At 40.7% G+C, this 20164-nt stretch overlaps 1 protein-coding gene across 2 annotated transcripts in view; it reads left to right on the top strand.

The window, feature by feature from the left end:
• LOC123970215 (protein sidekick-1-like) overlaps positions 1 to 17238 on the top strand; it is a 248953-nt gene extending 231715 nt beyond the window's left edge. For both annotated transcript variants that reach the window (XM_046048135.1, XM_046048134.1), the window contains 14 exons: positions 160 to 230; positions 998 to 1136; positions 3547 to 3603; positions 3777 to 3878; positions 4833 to 4948; positions 8757 to 8943; positions 9060 to 9197; positions 9295 to 9456; positions 11132 to 11257; positions 11758 to 11922; positions 12497 to 12634; positions 14094 to 14214; positions 14340 to 14469; positions 15403 to 17238. In XM_046048135.1, coding sequence (XP_045904091.1) covers positions 160 to 230; positions 998 to 1136; positions 3547 to 3603; positions 3777 to 3878; positions 4833 to 4948; positions 8757 to 8943; positions 9060 to 9197; positions 9295 to 9456; positions 11132 to 11257; positions 11758 to 11922; positions 12497 to 12634; positions 14094 to 14214; positions 14340 to 14469; positions 15403 to 15708 — 1958 coding nt within the window. In that variant the 3' untranslated portion in view covers positions 15709 to 17238. The remainder of the gene's footprint in view (positions 1 to 159; positions 231 to 997; positions 1137 to 3546; positions 3604 to 3776; positions 3879 to 4832; positions 4949 to 8756; positions 8944 to 9059; positions 9198 to 9294; positions 9457 to 11131; positions 11258 to 11757; positions 11923 to 12496; positions 12635 to 14093; positions 14215 to 14339; positions 14470 to 15402) is intronic.
• The last annotated feature ends 2926 nt before the right edge of the window (positions 17239 to 20164 follow it).

Raw genomic sequence — 20164 nt, 5'->3', positions numbered from 1 at the left:
AATACACAATGGAGCAGGGGAGGAAAGAAGGAAGAAGACAAGGAAATATGTGGATTTGAAAACATAATAAAGGAGGACTGTAAAATGGTTGGCCAGAGGTTTTTTTGTGTCTGTATGTCTTTTTCTTCCTCACTCTCTTTCTCTGTGTTTTCTGTCCAGTGCCTGATGAGCCTCCAGTGATCCTGGCAGTGAAACCAACAACCACTACCTCAGTCCTGGTGCAGTGGAAGGTATTTTCAGCCTTCTAACACAACAGTGACCCCTGAGATACCTGCACAATAACATTCTGAGTGCAGGCTAATCGCCTAGAATGATACCCCTGCTTACTTACTGTTTGCGGTGTTTGTACGTGTGTGTTTGTGTCTTTGGATGCACTTATCATTATTTATTGAAGCAGGGAAAGTCAGAGGGCAACACAAACAGATTGGAGGGATGGCAAGAGCGAGGGGCGGACAGACGGAGAGACAGACAGTGCTGGCTGGGGGGGAGAAATTATCAAAATCTTAGTGATGATATAACTGCAGGGGAGACATTAGAGGGTGAGAGAAGTAAACATCAGCAATGCACAGCAACAGAGGAAAAAGTAGAAAGGGAAAAAACAGTGACATGTGAATAGACAATAAATACAGCCTGGCTGCTACACTGCTTGTCACTCTTCCTCTTCAGTTTGGAAGTGTCTTCGCTCACTCCTTCTAGCCTTATGTCAGAGCAGAAGTAGGCAATGAAAAACAAAGTAACCAGCAATTTTCATCGTCCTTTACAAGAGTGCCAAACCCACCGAAGCATCACTTTGTCTGTGCGGGTTACAGGCAGACCAATCCACCAGCCCTTTAAAGTGGACTCTGCTGATAAAATACTGCTCTGCCAGCGTCCTGTCAGTCACCTCAGTACACCAAGAAGACTAAAATGAGCATAGTCCAGAATTCTCAGAAGTTTCTTTTTGAGAAATGGATACTTCTTTACGTTAGCCTGTGTGTGCTTGTTTGTATGTTTTCAGCGCCCCAGTGATGACAGTATTAACGGGATGTTGACTGGGTACCGGCTGTATTATAGAGAGCTCCCAGTAAACACCTCCAGTTTCGCTGAAGCAGAAGTCCAGGCAACCAAAAACAACACCACAAGTGCCCTCATTACAAGTGAGTAGTACTGATGTTAATTGTTCGCTAAGCCACACCCCCCTTAGTTACTGTTGCTGTGCCGGTTTGACTTCACACAGCACATACACAGTTTAAAAAGTGTAATTTTTATCTTGAAATTCTTGGTAATTTTTGAAACTAGTGGTTCTTGATTGCAGACACAAAAGGTACACAAAAGCAGGGCTGTGACTCTGTCGCTAATGTTAGCGAGTTGGTTAAGAACACATTCTCTGACTTTTAATGTGTCAAGCTGACTAATTTTATCCATTTGATCCATGTAGAAGCACACCAAAAAAACATCATTAGGGCCCGAGCACAAACCGTGTACATTCTTGTATCGCAGTGTAGAGCTAGTCCTAGTATTCTAAGAATGATAAGGAAAAATTTTAAATAATCAAATTATTTACTTCTATCATAACCCTGTTTGCATAACCCTCAGCTTACATACTTATTTTCATTTATTGTTTTACTTTTAAAATTAAAAGAGAAAGGGCTTTTTGGATGAGGACTAACTAATATAGTTATCAAACATGAATCATGCTTTTTGTAATAAAAACTGTAAATTGTTACTACACAAACTAATGTAGTTAGTTAATGATGTGTTTTTTGGCCTTGGAAATAACGCTTTGTTACTGCAAGCGGTAGTGGGTTAGCCAGACATGCCAACAATTGCTGCTTAAATTAAAGCAAATAAACTTTTAACATTGTTCAGACTCAGATATAGAATCGTATTTATTTCCAAGTTCCTTTTACATTTTTTTTTTTAATTTTTTTTTTTTTACACATACAAGGAATATATATAAATACATATTCCTTGCACTTTTGCTCTTGTGGTTTGAGAAGGTAAACAAACAAACAAACAAACAAACAAACACACGACACCACCCGCCACACTCTTTAAAAGGTAATTGTCCTACAGTCCCAGGCACCCCGCTTAAACATGTGGCGATATCGAAAACTTTACAGGTCTGTCCTACCTAGTTGTGGTTACAAAGCTATGATTGGACAATCACTGTTTGGGGAAAGGGTTTAGTGAATGGTCATTTGCTTTAGGATTTTAGAAAGCTGCATGTCCTTTATCAACAATCATATCATGTACATTGTGAAAACAAGGCAGATGGTTGACTCCATTCTTGTTGTCAGATGATTGCACAAGTTTAAAATTTCATTATATCATAAATTCCACCTCTTTACCAAGACTAGCTGTTGGTTTTGTTTTCATAGTAAAAATATCAATGGCCATGAAAGTGTCAGTATTATGTTAAAGATCACAAAATAAGCATCAATAGAGAGAATCAGGTGAAAAAAGTTTGCCTTGTAACAATAAATATGACTATCACGCTGGCTGAGTGTTACGGCAGGGAAACAGGAGTGTGGACAAAAAATGCAGATACTGACGAGGAGGTTGCAGTTCAAATGAAGATTTATTCAGTCCAAACAAAACAGGAGTGCTAACAGAACAGGCTTACTTCTTAATTCACGGTGAGAGTCCAAACAAAAGGTAAATCCAAGGGGCAGAAACAATCCAAAACACAGGGAATATTCCAGGGAACAGGGAAACAGCGCACGAGGCAGAACACTCAACAATAGACGATGACACCACAAGGACTAAACAGAACTGAGAACAATATATACACACACATTAACACAGGTGAGACACATAGGCAATCAGCAGACAGGAAGCTAAGCTAGACAAAAACACGTGAAACTGATCACTAGAAAAAAAAACAGGAAGTAAAGCTAGCAACAATATACAAGGACATGTGAAACCAAATACAACAGAGAACAAGGAGGCAATGATCAACTAACCAAACCTAAACAAAAACACAGAGACAATCAAAATAACAGAAAAATACCACACAAAACCCCAAGAGCATGACAATGACAATGTTTCTATAAAGTGTATAACCTGACAATCATACTTTAGTGTTTATTAAAATATCTTTTTAATGGTGTATGATGCTGTGCAAAGGCCAGCACTTTCAACGTATTCCATTTTGCAGTGCTTTTTGCAAAGGTCTGAGAAGAAAAAGATTTTTTCAGACGTGTCCACATCAGGGCAGGGACCGGGGTGAACAGTGTCACCATGTTGAGAGACAGAACAAATGGCCCTCACCGGACCATTGTTTTCTTATGAGAACTATAATTTTTCAATATTAAAATATTGCTATTCACTTTTCAGCCTGAAGTGCTTTTTATATGTAGCAGATTGATCTGCTCGACTAGATTGGACAGGTCTCTTTCCATCCACTGTCCCCTGAGTCTGACGGCGGTGTTGAAACATCTTTCAAACGTGTTCCTCTTAAACACAGTCATTTTATTGAATGGCATTATAATTGCACAGTTTATTGTTGAACTTGAAACATGTATTGATTTACTCTTCATCTATCTTTCTCTCACTCTACCCAAGCCAAGAGCACCTTCAAGACAGTCAGCAGCGCTTCACTAACAGAGTTTGAGTTGACACGTAAGTAATTTTAGGTGGAACTGGGAAGAAAAGGTCTTGGGAAATTTTTATGTTTTTGATTTATTTTAGCAAACCTGATAAGCAACCAGCTTCTACAATAAGAAGAACACATAACAACAAATGTACATGCATGTTGTGTAAATGTAAATGTAAGTATTTGTTTTTATTTGTAGAACTAAAGAAGTTCAAACGCTACCAGATTGTTATGACAAGCTACAATATCATCGGAGAGAGCCCACCCTCCACACCAGTTGAGGTGTCTGTTGGGGAGGCAGGTAGGTGGAAACAGTATCAAGCTGTTAGATTTCAATGAGTGATCTACACGTCTTCTTTTGTGAAGGTTTACACTTTTTCCATAGCTTTCAAGCGCACGCTTTCACATACAAGTTCAGTAGCTGTCATGATTTTATCCAAAGCACATCATGTGCTTTTGAAGACTGTGGGATATGGTTGAAACCTCTGTAAGAAAATAGTAAAGGGACCTTGAGTTAGCCTTGAGGTTTTTTTTCTGTCTCTGCTTTCTGTCAGTCTTGTCCAGTGCTCTTGTCGCTCTCTCCTTGTCTATCTTTGTCCTGTTCACGCTTCCTGTCTTGCGCTTACTGCCCGTTGAGTGACATTGTCTTTGAAAGGCCCACTTATATTCTGTGTTTGTGGGTGTGTGCATGTGTGTTTTGGGGGGGGGGGGTCCACTAGACAGATAGGAGTGCAAATATATCTCTCTTATACTCACATGCAGAAACACACACACACACACACACACACACTACTAGTACTTGTAGGTGAGGAGGTAAGAGTGCAGGTGAGCAGATCTGCATGTTATGATCGTAACACCCACACGCCAATTTTGCAATTTCTCTCACACTCCCTCCATTGGACCAACATTGCATCCATATTCAAAGGGTATGTGTGTAGAGTGTGTGCGTGTAGGCCATACACATGCAGACGAGTGAGAGGTGAGGATAAGCAGGGGGAGCGGGACGGGGAGGCGGAAACCGTTGGAGGGGGATGATGAAATGGGGTGATATGGCCTTTTCTCTAGCCTCAAGTGCACACTGCTGAGTGTTCATGCATATGTGTGGCACAGTGGAGTAACAAGGTATTGCCTTAGGCTCATTCTAATTGGAAGGGAAGAACATATCTTCCCTATTTCCCACTAACACTCAGCTGTGCGCACACACACACACACACACACACACTAACTGTCTAACGAAACACCTCTCCTTCTGCAGCGCCATCAGTGGCCCCTCAGTCTATCAGAGTGTCAGCTGTGTCTCCCTCCATCCTGGAAGTGACCTGGGACACCCCACCCCTCGAGACCCAGAATGGACTCATCCAAGGATACAAGGTGACACGCAGGAAAACAAACACGTATACACACAAAGAATATCTTGTGGCAGACTCATGCAAAGACAAAACAAAGACCCAAACACTCTCACAGAAGAGTACTTATAGCATGTGTGTTCATGTGACAGAAGAGCACACAGCACTACTTCTCTCTGTATTTAAGTCAGGTAATCTATATAGCCCAATATCACAAATCATAGTTTGCCTCATGGGGCTTTGAATAATCCATTTAAAATATCTCTCCTCTTGTCTTGGAGGGGTTTTGCTCTGATGCACCTTCAAGTGTCCTATAGAGAAGAGAGGAAGACAGAGAATTAAGTTATAGGAAGAATCTGAATATCCTTTAATGGTTTCAATATCACTCGTCTGCCTGTCTCTCCCCCTCAACTCCCCTGTCCCACCCCTTCGCTCTTAGTACTTCAAACACAAGGTTATCTGTCCTGCTTTAGACACATTGATTTCTGCCAGAGTAGAGGGGGATTGGAGAAGAAAGAAGGGAATGTAATATTTGCCGAGTGAAGGAATGAGATGAGCAAGTGATCCCTGTAGAATCCTGATTAGAGGAGAGGATCGAGGGAATTCGTTTAAACTACGAGAGACGAATGGACACCGGGAGGGAAGTGTGAGGCAGAGGGGGTTAACGAGATTTAAGACAAGAAAAAATTGAGCAAAGAAAGAATGTTTAATGAATTCATAGGCTCTGACTTCTGTTAACACTCCTACTCTGCTCCATGAGCAGCATAGACAGCAGGTAGGACTAAAGGTAAACTTCATTACAAGTGTATTTTTTGACAGTTGAAGTTTACTGTAATGCTCTAGAGGGCTTGTTAAACACACTCAACGTGATGGGTAAGTGGTAACAGGTAATACCAAAACATGCTCGTCCTGTCAAGTGGACTTTATCACACGCACCAGATGAAAAGATTTTGTACAAATCATCAATCATCTGCAGATTGTTCTTTTTACTCATGAGACAATTTTCAACTTAAAGACAATAGCAACAACATCCATCATGCAATTCCCACCAAAATATGTCAGTCATTTCTAATAGAAGTGCTACAGACACAAACAAAAACCTGAAAATAATAAGATGTTTCCTCCTTTGCAAAACAAACATCCTGTTTTTCATCAAGACTTAAGATCCTAAATCGACTCTTTAACAAAGGAGATGGTTGGAAAATCCAATTAAGGTTCTTGATCTTCTTGGTCTTGATCATATTAAGACCATTCATTCATGGCAGCTTCAAACTGTTTTTTTGACTAACCCTGATTTTTCACACTCATATCAAATGCAAAAATAGATCCTCGGAACACCAGAAGAGTGGATTACAAAATGGCCTGGACTTTCTACTAAACCATGATAATAAAGATTTATAAGGGATGTTGCCTAAATGAAAACACCCCTTTTATGCACAAGGCAATACATTTTTATTTTAAAGTGAGTATATGGATGAGTTATTCTCTAACTCATTATTCTAAGAGCATGTGGAAGGACAGAGATGGTATAATGCTGCCCTCAAGTGCTACTCATAAGCTGCTACTTCGAAGTCTGGAAGTTGTAAATATAGCTTAAGGCGCTTTGTAGTGCTTTTTGTTAGGAATAATAAAAATGGATCCCAAACGTAGCTCTTGGCTGTTTTACTTTTTAAACCAAACTGCACAGAGACAATTTATGTTGCAGGAAAAAAACAGTTTAGAATATATGTAGCAGCTTTTATATATATATTCACTTGAATTACCAAATAAAAACATTAACATAAATCACTTTTGCCATCAATTGCTGGCAATTGAATACTAAAAATGTTTTTAAACACCCCTGATAAATGTCAGGTATCATTAAAGATCTATTTACCATGTTATTGTTTCACACTGCTGAACCTACATTTATTATGATAATTCATAAGACAGCAGACAGTCATAGCTGGTGCCAAATCAATTACATCGTATCAGTATCTGGCAGGTTCTCACTTTCGATCGACCGACACACAGAAAACTGCCTGTCCCGTCCGTCTGTGCTTACAAAAGCCACCATTTTGTGATCTGATTACAGTCTGAATGAACTCCTCTGATACATGTTTGTTTTTCTGTGAATTTGCATTTAAAGCTAAAATGTTTAAGCTTAAAATGAAGTAACCATCATAACAATGATAACAACGGCTGTGGCTATTTTCTCACCCAGAAAGCTTTTTCTGATTTATTTCTAATGCATGAGGCTCAACCACCTCTGTAACCTTGCTGTTAGTGTGTATCTGATATGGTTGTATATGTAAGGGGAGTCAAGGCAGTTCCCTATCAAACCAAGCCTTTTTTGCTGGGCTTTACGATGTTGTTTAAGACATTAATAGATGAAAATATTTCCTCTACATTCAGCTAGGATTAAACAACATGCAGTGATTTGTAAAAGTGCGGATTTAAAGCAAATTACACTGGATATGCACCTGTCCAGTAGCATTAAGAGCAGAAGGCAAGCTGTTTTAGTGCATTAAACAGATTATGTTACTGGATATGCATTTATATAGGCTGTTTACTGGCAGCAAGATGTCATATTCATTATATACAGCCTGTTTCATTAAAAGTGTGTGACCTACACTACAATATAAAAGTCACACATTCAGAATTTCTAAAATATGTTGTTTTTTCAAAGCCAGTAATTTCTCAAATCAGCACAGTTACAGTGATAAATTGGTCTGTCTAAGGTGCCAAAATACCACAGAAACAATATTTCTTAATGATAACTAACACAGAGGATAAACTTTAAACCTACTTCATCATAACGTGAATATGTTTTATTTAACAAAGCTATTTTTGGCATCGTTAAATTGTGACATTCACAAGCTACATGGTCTTAACATTGATCTAATCATACTGGGTTCAATTGTCAGGTGACCTTTGTTACAGGGACGGACCGTAGTAGCCCATGTGTCTTCATTACTAGCCAATGTCATGACGGTTAATGGCCACGTCCATGATTCTTGGTTCCACATGAGCATGGACAGTCAGGCAGGAAGTGGCATGCGGCTCACATAGGTATCTTAAAATGCAACACACATGGACTACATTCTACATTTGTGATTGATTGATTACCTGAATTGGTTCAAATGAGCAAATCTCATGTTGTGCGATTGCAAGAGTTGGTCGTGTGAGGTTTAAAAATATGGTGCATTGAAAATATAGACCTATATACACTAAATTTACATCTAATTACTTTGAACGACTCTGGCAGATATAAGGCATCCATGTTGGTTTGGTTTTCAGGCACTTCTCTATTATTAGGCGTCATACTGTAAATCAGAACTCTCTGAAAAATCCCAAATTTCCAGTAAAAGTAATAAATTGGATGTTTTTGGAAATCAAAAACACGGCATTATGCTTTTAAATGTAATTTCAACGTCACCGAACATGTACCGGGTAGTCTGTAAAGTCTAAATTAGGTGTGAGAGAAGGAAAACGTGTCTATTGTCCTTAGCTATGTTAAGATTTTTTTGCTTGAAGTAGAGACAAAGTAATATGTGTATGTTCAGACCAGACCAATGGTATCTGTAATAAGAAATTACACCTACTCTACCCTTCTGTTAAACTGTCCACACCAAAACAAATCTCTCCATAATCAACTTCTGCTCCTTGTAAAACACAACATGAGCACTTGTTTATTATATGGATCGATTAGGGGACCTCAGGAGGAATGGACTGAAAGTAAATGATATATATAGTTGGTAGAAATGAAGAGCGAGAGGAGAAAACAGATGCAGTGGAAGGTGTTAGGAGAAAAACTGATGCAGTGTTATTTATGGTGTTGTCCTGTGTTGCAGATCCACTACTGGGAGAGGGACAAGCAGAACCAGAGTGAGAAGGTCAAGGTGATTTTTGTGCCAGACACCTGTGTGCACCTCACCAACCTGACCAGCTACACACCTTACCTGGTCACTCTCACTGCGTTCAACACGGCTGGAGACGGCCCACCCAGTGACCCCCGGGGGACCCGCACTCTGCAGTCTGGTAGGCACTGGTTACAGTTTGATTCCCTAAAACAAAATTAACAAGCTTCAAATTAAAGTGTTTTTGACTCCCTTTATTCCTCTTATTTAATTTTTCACCCTCCATGTGTCATGTAGCTCCCAGCCAGCCCAGCTACCTGTCCTTCTCCGAGGTGACAGGAGGAAGTGTCAATGTGTCCTGGGGAGCTCCACTCACTCCTAATGGACAGCTGGAGGGCTACAGGGTCATCTACCAGCCCACTGGTCCTGTACAAGGTACGCACGCATGCTTTATACACACACACACACACACACACAAATACATGTTGAGGAGTACGCTGACATTTCTTTTGAATTGTCTGTGTGAGAACAGGAGTGAGTAAAGTGGTGACAGTGGATGTGAGAGGCAGCTGGCAGAAATGGCTGAAGGTTCGAGACCTGATCAAAGGAGTGACATACACGTTCAACGTTCAGGCACTCACAGTCAGCTATGGACCACCCATACAAGCAAACATCACTGCTCAGCCTGTGCAAGGTAATCATGGTCACAATCCGTGTGTGTGTGTGTGTGTGTGTGTGTGTGTGTGTGTGTGTGTGTGTGTGTGTATGTGTCTTATGTTAATCATGTTGTGGGAACAAATATCTGTTTATTTAGTCCCATTATGGGAACTCAGATAGAGCTGCAACTAACCATTATTTTAATTAATTAATTGATTATTCTGCAGATTCTTTTCTCTATTAACTCATTAATTGTTAAGTCTATAAAATGTCTAACCAACAGCGCAACACCCAAAGATATTCAATGATAGAGAACAACAGCTCATACTCACATTGAGAAGCTTTAACTGCCAAATATTTGGCATTTTTGGCTTGAAAAATAACTGATAACCAGGGACGGACTAGGATAATAATACAGGTTGGGAATATAATGTCAGTTCAGGCCAATCTCCACATTCATGCCATTCACAACTGACCATGTAAGCCTATACTGTAAGCTTTTGTTGAAATATTATTTTTCTGTTAACTGTGTAAGCCAATAACACATCTTATATTCATATATGTATAATATATATATAATTTTTGTGCACTTGTGAAGTGTTTGTTTTGCATCTGGCATTTCCTCAGAGGTCAGACTGGACTTAATCATTATGAAGTTCTGGTAGCTCTGAGTAACTGGAGATACTTCAACCTGTCAGAAAAGAGAATGCCAGCCTTTATTTTCCAGATTATTTCCAGGAATACACATCTCCTCCTTTCCTACATAGCATGATTAAGTTTTTTAAAACATAGACTGAACTGTAATTAATAATGTAACTGTAATAAAGCTAATTGTGATGTAATGTGCTGAGGGCGACGCTACTAGTGGGATTGTTCTTTTTTAAATACCAACCACGTCCCTTGTTCGTACAGATATCTGTAATTTTACTGCATTTAGCGCCTCTTTCCTCCTTTCAATGCACTCCCTCCTCCTTTTGTACTGTCCGTGTTTTTCTCCACACTGCTCGGCCACACGCACCCCATGCACTGACTGAACATTGTGCTGATGTGTATGGGCATGCCAATCACGTGTGATGACAGACAATCAGGTTAAAAGCAGGCGGGGGGGCTGACGGTCTTCAGTTCTGAGGGACTGTGTTGTTTTCTCTTTGATTTATCCATTTCATTTAGCATTTTAACACTAGCCTGACACTCCAGGCCAATAAGCTTGCCAGACTTGCTCCCGATGGCCAGCTAATGACAAATCAATTTATCGACTAATCATTTCGCCTCTGGACTATACTCCCATTTAGGGACATAAAACGTCAAGACTTGGTTTTTGGTTAGGCTTAGAATTAGGTTTAGGTTAGGCTTGTTCGGGTTGTTTTTCAATTGAAAAAGCACTGACATACACAATGAAAAACATGTGCTATTATATCCTCAGATGTAATCCATGTCAATTTAAGCATTACTCAAATGATCTTAGTTCATTGTTTATAGACACAGACAAGAGTCTTAGTTATGTCACATACCTGCATGAAAATGTGCTGACAGAACTATATTGTACGTACATATATATACACTGTAATTTAGTGTTTAGTTTTTTATTTGATCGTGTAAAGTTATTTTATATGTTTGTATTGTACAGTTACATCAATAAACTAACAAACTAACAAGTGATTAAAGTAAAGGTTAAGTGACTAAAACAAGTGTGTGTCCCTCTGATACTCCAGGCTCCCCAGGGTCACCTGCAGACATCTCCATCACAAAGACGTCCTCAGCGCTCACTATCCACTGGTCAGAAGGAGATATTGGTGCAGCACCTGTCACCGGATACGTTATTGAGGCTCGTCCCTCAGGTAAGCTCAAACACAAACACCACACACCGGTCAGCCACTAACTTACCTGGCATACACCTTTTCATCACGTGCACCAATTCTTTTCATTTGTCAAGAGGGAAGTTAAGTAGTACCTAGCGCTAAACCACTGAGATTCATTCGTTGAGACCTGCTGTGCAAATCAAGTCAGCAGCAATTTTCTAATAAAGATTACCAGAGGTGTGCTGCAGGAAGGAAACGTCTGTGGCAAGCTGTTTGAACACACTGCTGGAGAGATTGTAGACTGGTATTATTCTACTACTGATAATAATGATAATACCCCTTTTATTAATACTAATAACAGTAATCATCGTCTTCACCACATTATCATTATCATTTAACATTTAATTTGACGATTTATAATTTTCTGTAATCACGTCTGACGTTGGAAAGGGAATTATTCTCAAATGAAGCGTCCTTTCTCTCGTCTTTGTCGGCCCATCCATCAAACTGTGACACAACCTCCGTCTTTCCTTCTGCAGATGAAGGAGTGTGGGATTCCTTCATCAGACTCCTCCCGCCCAGCAGCAGGTCCGTTTCAGTGCCGCTGGAGCGCCTGAGGTCGGGGATCAGCTACGAGTTCAGAGTCATCGCTGTTAATCGCTATGGTTACGGACAACCAAGTACACCCACTGCTGCTCTCGCTGGTAAACGCACACACACACACAAGTGGAGGTCAGGCTAATGAACAAGTCCAGGGTGATCCAACTTGTTTAATTGGGGTTTGACTAAATTTCTAATCAGTAGGAAACAGTGTGATCGTTTTGTGTCTGCTGCCATCTAGAGGCGGAGTCACGCAACTTCCACTGTGGTTATTGCACAAGCAGAAAGCAGCCTGAAAGCTTGTCTCCATTTTTGTTTCCCATCTGTGACACAACTCCAAATTCGGATATTTATCATTGAATTAAATGAGTAATTAAAAGTCTTCAATCCAGAAATGTATTCAACTTCCTCTCTCTTACCTACTCAACTGATCTGAGGGAAGAAACACTTCCAATCATCTCAAGTGTTTGTGTCTAATTGTTCAAAGAATCAGCAGGATGAGTTTCAGTTTAAGAGTCCGTCCTCTAAAAGTATCATTTACAGGCTCTGAATATTGTTCTCTGGTCCTGTGGTACAAACCATTGCTTCAGGTTAAACTAAAGCAAAAGAGAAGCCGATATGTCCCTCATTATTCCTCCTATTCTCTCCCCCCCTGTCCGCTCCTCTCCCCATCTGCAGCGCTGTCAGAGCGTCCGTTCTATGAGGAGTGGTGGTTCCTATTGGTCATGGCTCTGGTGGGACTCATCCTCATTCTGGTCCTGGTCTTCACGCTGCTGCTGCATGGACACAACACCAAGTACAAGGCCTGCGGCACAGGTCTGTGGCTCTGATGGCTTTAATGTAATGCTTCTTTAGGGTGCCCCAGTGGTGGCATTCATTCAGATGTGTGGCAACATGGCGCTCATAAAACAAAGGTAATTGTTTGTTGGCATGTGCTACATTTTTGGGGATGTTTTTTGGCAAAGGATGAATTTTTTTGTCTCCTCAGTCACTTTGAGTCACCATCAACAGGGTACTGGTTTATAACACTCCACTCCACTATTTGTGATTCTGAAAAGTTGGCTTACACACTGCATCACTTTACTTGTACTGTTTGTAGAACAAAATTGCCTCTGAAAGTGCTGTTCCTACAGGACCACTGCCACCGGTAAGGGCCGTATGAGAGAGGAAAACAAGGTCATTCTTGTTCCTTCAGCACCCTGAAGCATTTTGGCAAATATGATCTCCCTGAAGCCCAGATGTAAATTCTGTAGGTTTTTTAATATGGCTTTTGGTGTTGAAAATAAGCTTTTTAATTAACAATAGGTTTTAGTATTAAAATAGGTCATGCAAGTTAATTAAAAAATCCCAAGTGAGATGTAGTTTATCTAGAACGAGAGTGACTTGAGTTTAATTTCCAAAACTTATATCGTCTTATTCTCATTTATAGTATTTTAACTAATACTAAATCACTTCCCAGTTTTTCCTACTCAAACCTGGACTGCTCTGTTATATTTTAGCTCGCACAACCTCCACAGGGTCAGCCAGAGAGCTCAGCAGCCTGGAGCTGGAGGGATCAGTCTTACTCAGGGATGCTTACTAACATGGATTGAAGAACAAACTGCCTCCTCATTATGACAAAAAAAATATTAGTTTGTCTGATGCGTTGCCCCAAGTTACTCTTCTAAAGCTTCGGTTCTTCATGTTGAGGCTTTTCTTCCTGTTTTCATCTGAGTTTCTTCTCCTCTCAGGCTTCCTGTGATATTCTCAGTTGTGGGCGCAGCAGCGCTGGTACACTCGCTGTGTGCATGCCAGCATCTGTAATACAAAGTTAGCCCTGACAAGCGCAGGTTACATCAGGACAGCTGTTCATTTGAGTTTCCACGGAAACCTTGGCACAACCTCTGGGCAGTGGAGTGATCAAAAAGAGGGAGGCAGGTGCTGTAGGCAGGAGGAGCACATAGACACAAGAGAAGAATGTACGGCAGTCAGTGAGCAACAGCAAATAAAAATTTTGACTTTGTTTCCTTTATTGCTCCATTTTTTATGGTTATTGGCAGATACATTATGGAGGTATCCTGTGTCGTTATTACCTGAGTGCCATTATGTATCCTAGATTCATTTGCTTCTTATTCTCAGGCCTGATAGGTAGCTGAATACACAATGAATAAAACTGGAGATTGCTCATAAACTCATTTCTCAAACAAATTCTCAGCTCCTGCCCCATACGAACGACTGAACTGCTTTGAATTCTAGTATTTATCTGAACCATCTGATTCCTTTTATTTTCCTCCAGGTAAGCACATGTCCACAGTGGAGGAGTCAGTGACTCTGGACAACGGAGGTTTCACTGCTCTGGAGCTCAACAGCAGAACGCTCAACACCAAGAACTCCTTCCTGAAGAAAAACGGGACCAGGTGTGCACTCATTCATTCACACACACACACACACACACACACACACACACACACACACACACCTTCCTTGATTTGTTATTTGATTTTCTTTAGATGTTACATGCATTATTAATGTGTGCATCCAGGTCTCCTCCCAGGCCCAGTCCAGGTGGTCTTCACTACTCTGACGAGGACATCTGTAACAACTATAACGGAGCTGTGCTCACTGAGAGCACCACACTCACAGAGAAACCCACTGAGGTCTCTGAGTCAGAGGTATATATCTCTCTCTCTCCCTTTTTTTTTTGGCCTAATCCAGTGTCCAGGTTTGGAGTCCGACCAGACACGTTAGTCGCATGTCATTCCTTATCTCTCCCCTCATTTGTATAATTTCTCAACTGCTGTCTGTTGAATTAAAGCAAAGATGCCAAAAACACACATACACATCACACGAGTTGGCACCAACAATCAACAATTAATCACAGAAAGATCACACTTGTTTCGTGGATTTAACTTGGTGTAATGAGTGATTATTTCAGACTCGCTCATTCATCGTAATTCCTATATGCAACAGAGGATTTCAACTGAGGATGTTGCAGTCGTTGGTCAGCGACCACAAATGTGTTAAATTCTAAATAAAATATTTTTCACAAAAAAAAAAAAAGAAAGTCGAACCAGCCTACCGTTTTTACACAGCTGTGAAAGCCAATTAAACAATCTTGTCATACTCTTGGAGTATGAATTATTGGGAATATGTTCGATAGAAAGCTCTTTGAAAGTAGAAATTGAATTCTTTGTGCCGTACTGGTGTTGTCAGCATGTGGTCTTGCTTGTGGAAGAATAAAAGAAATGGTGGAGGCGAAAAATAAAGAGAAGCTACACTAAATGGCTAAAACCACTGAGCTCTCTCCAACGCTCTCCCTCTACCACCGATTCAACATGTTGAATTGGCCAAAGGGTCGATGATAATGGCTCAGAAGAAGTACACCATGTAATCTCAGCGTCTTCCCTTCAATTCCGACCTCCCGTCTGTCTCTACTGTCAAAAAGACAAAAGTGACAAAACAAACCTACAATAAATGGTCAGCCACAAGTGCGCAGATGCTTTAGACCTTCACGTCAACACTAAAATTCCTTCCTCCTGATATTTGTCTGTTTCTCTCTCTGATAAACTGTCACAATAAAACCCATGCTGTGTGTTTGCATCCAGTTAACGGACAGCGACTACGAGGATGAGCAGCCCAAACACTCCTTCGTCAACCACTACATGAGCGACCCCACCTACTACAACTCCTGGAAGCGGCAGCCCAAAGGCCTTAAAGCAATCGGCGCTCCTTTTGGCTATGAGGAGTGCGCCGCTGCAGACACAGAGCCCTACTACCAGACCGTGGTCACCCAGCACAGCACAGGCGGCGCATACACACCCACAGGGCAGCCTGCGCACACACACGTCAACCCCAACACCAACCCGCCGGGGTCACGTACCCCTGTGACGGGATTCTCCTCATTCGTTTGACTCTAGAGACAAAATCTGCACAAAATGATACACACACGTACACAAAATGAAGGAGGAGGTGTGTGTTTGGACTAAAGGAGACAGAGCTTCGGTGGAGAGGGGAGGAAGAGACGGACTAAACCTACACTTCTCACTCGCCTTCTCCCCTAGTTCACAAAGATCCTCACTGTGTCGACGAGTGTGTGTGTGTGTGTGTCGCTCTCCCACTCTTCTACGCCTCTGTGTCACTGTGCTTACACACACAGTTACTGTTCTCGTTTCCACACACACACATTCACACCGGCGTATATCACCAGATGTTCATGCCTATTCTAGAGACTCTCTAACAAGAGCTAAGATCGATGACTACATGTTTGTGTAAATGTCGAGGAGGGAATTCGACTTGAGCTGGTGGAACCTGGAATTTTCTGCACAACGCTTCTTCTCTGTTTTCTGTATTTACACATAAGTGCACAAATACACACACATGCACTTGATGATGCCCCATTTCAGCATCTCCCACTGGGAGAGATGAACTTCAAAGTTCAGGAGAATTATTAAAACACGGCACAGAAGGGAGCAGCTTTTGTTAAAAGACTGGTTCATGTACACACACATGAATTTCAAATACCACCACACAAAGGAAATGAAAAAAATAACAATCAATAGTCACAGTTTTTCGAACTTGATAAAGGGTGGAGAGTGAGCGTAGGTCGGGGTTCTGCAGAACTTCAGGCATTCTCAGTGAGAGTGTTGTGTGGTTTCTGAGAGCAATATGGGATGTTAGGTGTTGGAATATATGAAAACCATGTTGTTGTCCCCCCCCCCCGTGTACCACAGCCTCCCAAGCCATAATGCTTGCACTGAGCCGAACCCCACACATTTCATCTTAAGTCTGTTAAGATTTAATTTTGTACAAGTTTGAGTGTGTGTGTGTGTGTGTGTTTGAGTGCGACACGTGTGCGTACAAGCATGTGGGTGTAAATGGCTCTATGCTCATTTCATCTGTCTCAGTTGTTCACTGCTAAGCAAAGCGTGCCATTGTATGTATGTTTGTATTTTTAAGATGGATTTTGTACAGGGAAACCCTTTTTACTCGTGTGCTGTTGTATGTAGTTCGGCCATGTTTGTGTAACTCCAAGCAAATAGTGAAACAGCACTGCAGCAAGTCCTCAGCTACACTGACCGATGAGAGGGGAAAGGAGGAGACGGAGTCGAGATCGTTTATCAAGAATCAAGCTTTTTTTGAATGAATGTGGAACACGTTACAGGATAGTTTTAGAGAATCATTCTTGTTCAAACTGAGTGTGATTGAGCGTTGACTCATAAGGCCCGACTACCTGTACCCTGGCCTCAACCCCAGCAGCCAGGCTGCCGCACGCGTACTTTGTACCTCTCTTCAAGTGCAAACAAAAATCATCTGTAAGTTTTTACTCATGTATAATTTAAAGATTCTCCTCCCTCCCTCCCAGCCAGCCAGCAGCCGCCCTCACTCTGTCACGCTTGTTTTGAATCCCATACAGTGTGTGAATAAATGGTCATTGTTTAAAAGTGTGTCTTTGTGGTCTGTTTTAGTACTGGAACAGTGAACATGTCTTTTTGGATCATCCCCTACATTACATTAACTGAATTAAAGAGGTGCCTTAATATTTTGTAGCTGCCTCAGTGACCCTGAACTGAACTGTCTCACTGAACTATCGTAACCAGGCCTGTGAGCATTGTTTGTATATTTTATTAAAGTGGTAAAAGGAGGGAAGGACCAGAGCTTCATCAGTTGTTGTCTATTAATTATTAGTGTTTCAGTGTTCTGCCCCGTCTGTGAAGGGCCTGTGTGACTGTCCCCTGAATAAAGTTGTGTATTCGAGGAAAATGATACCAGCAGGGAGTTGAATTATTAAACAATTATCTAAGAGGTCTTTCAACAGAGGCAAAGTGCACTAACTACAACTGTAGCACACACCTTGTAAACTGTCGTATGTTATCAAACAAAGGCTTGGTTCACTCATATACCCATGGTGTTATGTAGCACATGCACATGATTTTGGTTTTATTTGTCCAGGTTGTGAGATATTTGTCTCTGAGATGTGTGCCTCCACTCCAATACAATGGACGTAAATGGAATTTCATTTGTGGTGCACAAAGCATTAAAAAATTATGCTTATGAAAATCAACAGTATATGTGTATCTTTCCAGAGTCAATCAATCATTCACTTGAACTGTTCCTAAAGGGCAATCGGTTGTACAGCAGTGAAGCAGATGCACAAGAAGCAAATAAATACAGAAGAGAAATGGGTAAAAAAAAAAAAAAAAGATATGTGATTTAGGTCTCTAATAACTGACACTAATCAGACAAGCAATCACTGACACTAATGGAAGGCACCAGTGCAATTGTAATTAAATGTTATGTAAAGTGATTATGTTAATCATATTTCTTTATTTTCATTCTGCCTATTTAAACCTTGTGATGAGACGAGTGTTACTGATATAATGAGTCACCTTCCTGAAACCTCGATGGTGTGAAATGTATTCTTAGGGTGAGAAAGGTAATATATTAGTTTTATATTTAGTTTGTTGGTTCAATCCATAGACAGTTAATCAACAACAGTGAGATAGATACTTAGTTCATCTTTTTTTCTGACATTTTAGGGAATACATGAATAATTGATTGGTTAAAACATCATCAATAAATGAATCAAAAATGAAAATAATCATTACTTTACAGTGGTGGACGGTAACTAACTCAAATAATGTACTTGGATACAATTCTGACAGGCTTGTACTTTACTTGAGCATTATGCTACTTTATTATTTAAACTCACATTTCAGAGGGACATTTGGACCCCTGTTCGCCAGTAAAAGTGCTAACTAGTTTTTGCTTATGCTATGAGCATATAAAATACAATGCAGTGTGTCACAGTCCATTAAACTACCCAGTAGTGTATATAATAGTTAAAATTACAGTTGCTTTACCTCAAACAGCAGCAGTATGATGCTGTTTACAATTTAATGCATTGGTAATGACAATCCAATAATATAAGGTCGAAAAACACTGACGATGGCCACTCTTCTAGATAATGACTCAATGAGTACTTCAACCATATCAAGACTTGTTCATTAATAACAACTAATTAAAATGAAGTAATGTTACTAGTGGTGGAATGTCACTAAGTACATTTACTGAAGTACTGAAGTGCAATGCTGAGGTGCTTGTACTTGACTTGAGTATTTCCATTTTGTGCTACAGTATACTTTTAGTCCACAACATTTCAGAGGAAAATATTGTGCTTTTTGTTCCACTACATTTGTCTGGCAGCTGCAGTTACTTGTTACTGAAGTTTTTTTTTTAACAATGAGCATATAAAATATGATTCACTGTTATACAGTAAAATAAACTACCCAACTGTACTTAAAATAGTTCCAATTAGCAACACATTAACCAGTTACAACATTTAAATGCTGCTTACACATTGATGGATCTGTGATAATAATGCAATGATATAATATATGCTATAGTAAAACACTTAACAGACACAATCATGTCTGCATAATAATAATTACAATAATTGTATTTACTTTACTGAAATGAATACACGACTTTTACTTGTAATGAAGTGTATTTACATTGTGATATTGTTGTAGATGAATAGTTTTTCCATCACTGCATGTAGCCGAGGTTCGGTTCATGGCCGCGGTCATGTGTCTCCCAGCCAGCAGGGGCGCTGATGGGCGGTGCCGCAGACCCCTAGGGCAGTGCTGTGGTGTCCGGAAGAAGGACAGTCAGCATGGCGGATATATTTTCCACTTCATGCATTGTTTTCAGTATTTTGGTTTAATAGCGTAACATGAATTATCATTGATTTAAGCCGTTGCGTTAACGGCTGTTTTTTGTGCTCTGAGCTGGAGCGGCCGTTACACCGCTCCCTGCGGTCTGTCTGCACACGTCGTGACTTGTGACCCAGTTTGGTTTGGTGAGTTTTCGCCTCCTCCTCGATTACTGATTAGTACTGATATCATTCTTCGATAGCTGTGTGCTGTATCGATACATACGCTGTCAGCATGAAAAGCAGTTTGATGTTGTGGGAGACAAACGGTTGTGTCTCAGACCGGCTCGTTCATGGACTGAAATACGACAGTTAAAAACCGTTGGCTGCAGGGGTTTGTAACGTTAGCTTGTGCTGCACACATACTGAGGTTACTCTCATCTTATTGCAGTACATGGTATTAATTTTCCGGTTGGCAGGGACGGGGCTAGAAACACAGGGCCCCCTGACAACAGCTTAACACACGCTATGAAAAAAGAAACCTCTGAAATCCCTGACCAGCCCAGGGGCCCCTTGAAGGCCCCCCCATCTCCCATGACATGGCCCCAGTCACCAGACTCAACTGTTAATCTCTCAAAAATGAAGTGGTGGAAGAAGTACTCTTTTACTTAGCTAAGTAAAAGTACCGAAACCACAATGTAAAGATTATGCTTTAC

This window comes from Micropterus dolomieu, linkage group LG04 (assembly GCF_021292245.1).
Source record: "Micropterus dolomieu isolate WLL.071019.BEF.003 ecotype Adirondacks linkage group LG04, ASM2129224v1, whole genome shotgun sequence".
Taxonomy (NCBI): Eukaryota; Metazoa; Chordata; class Actinopteri; order Centrarchiformes; family Centrarchidae; genus Micropterus; species Micropterus dolomieu.
This window is presented reverse-complemented; position numbering and strand designations above follow the sequence as displayed.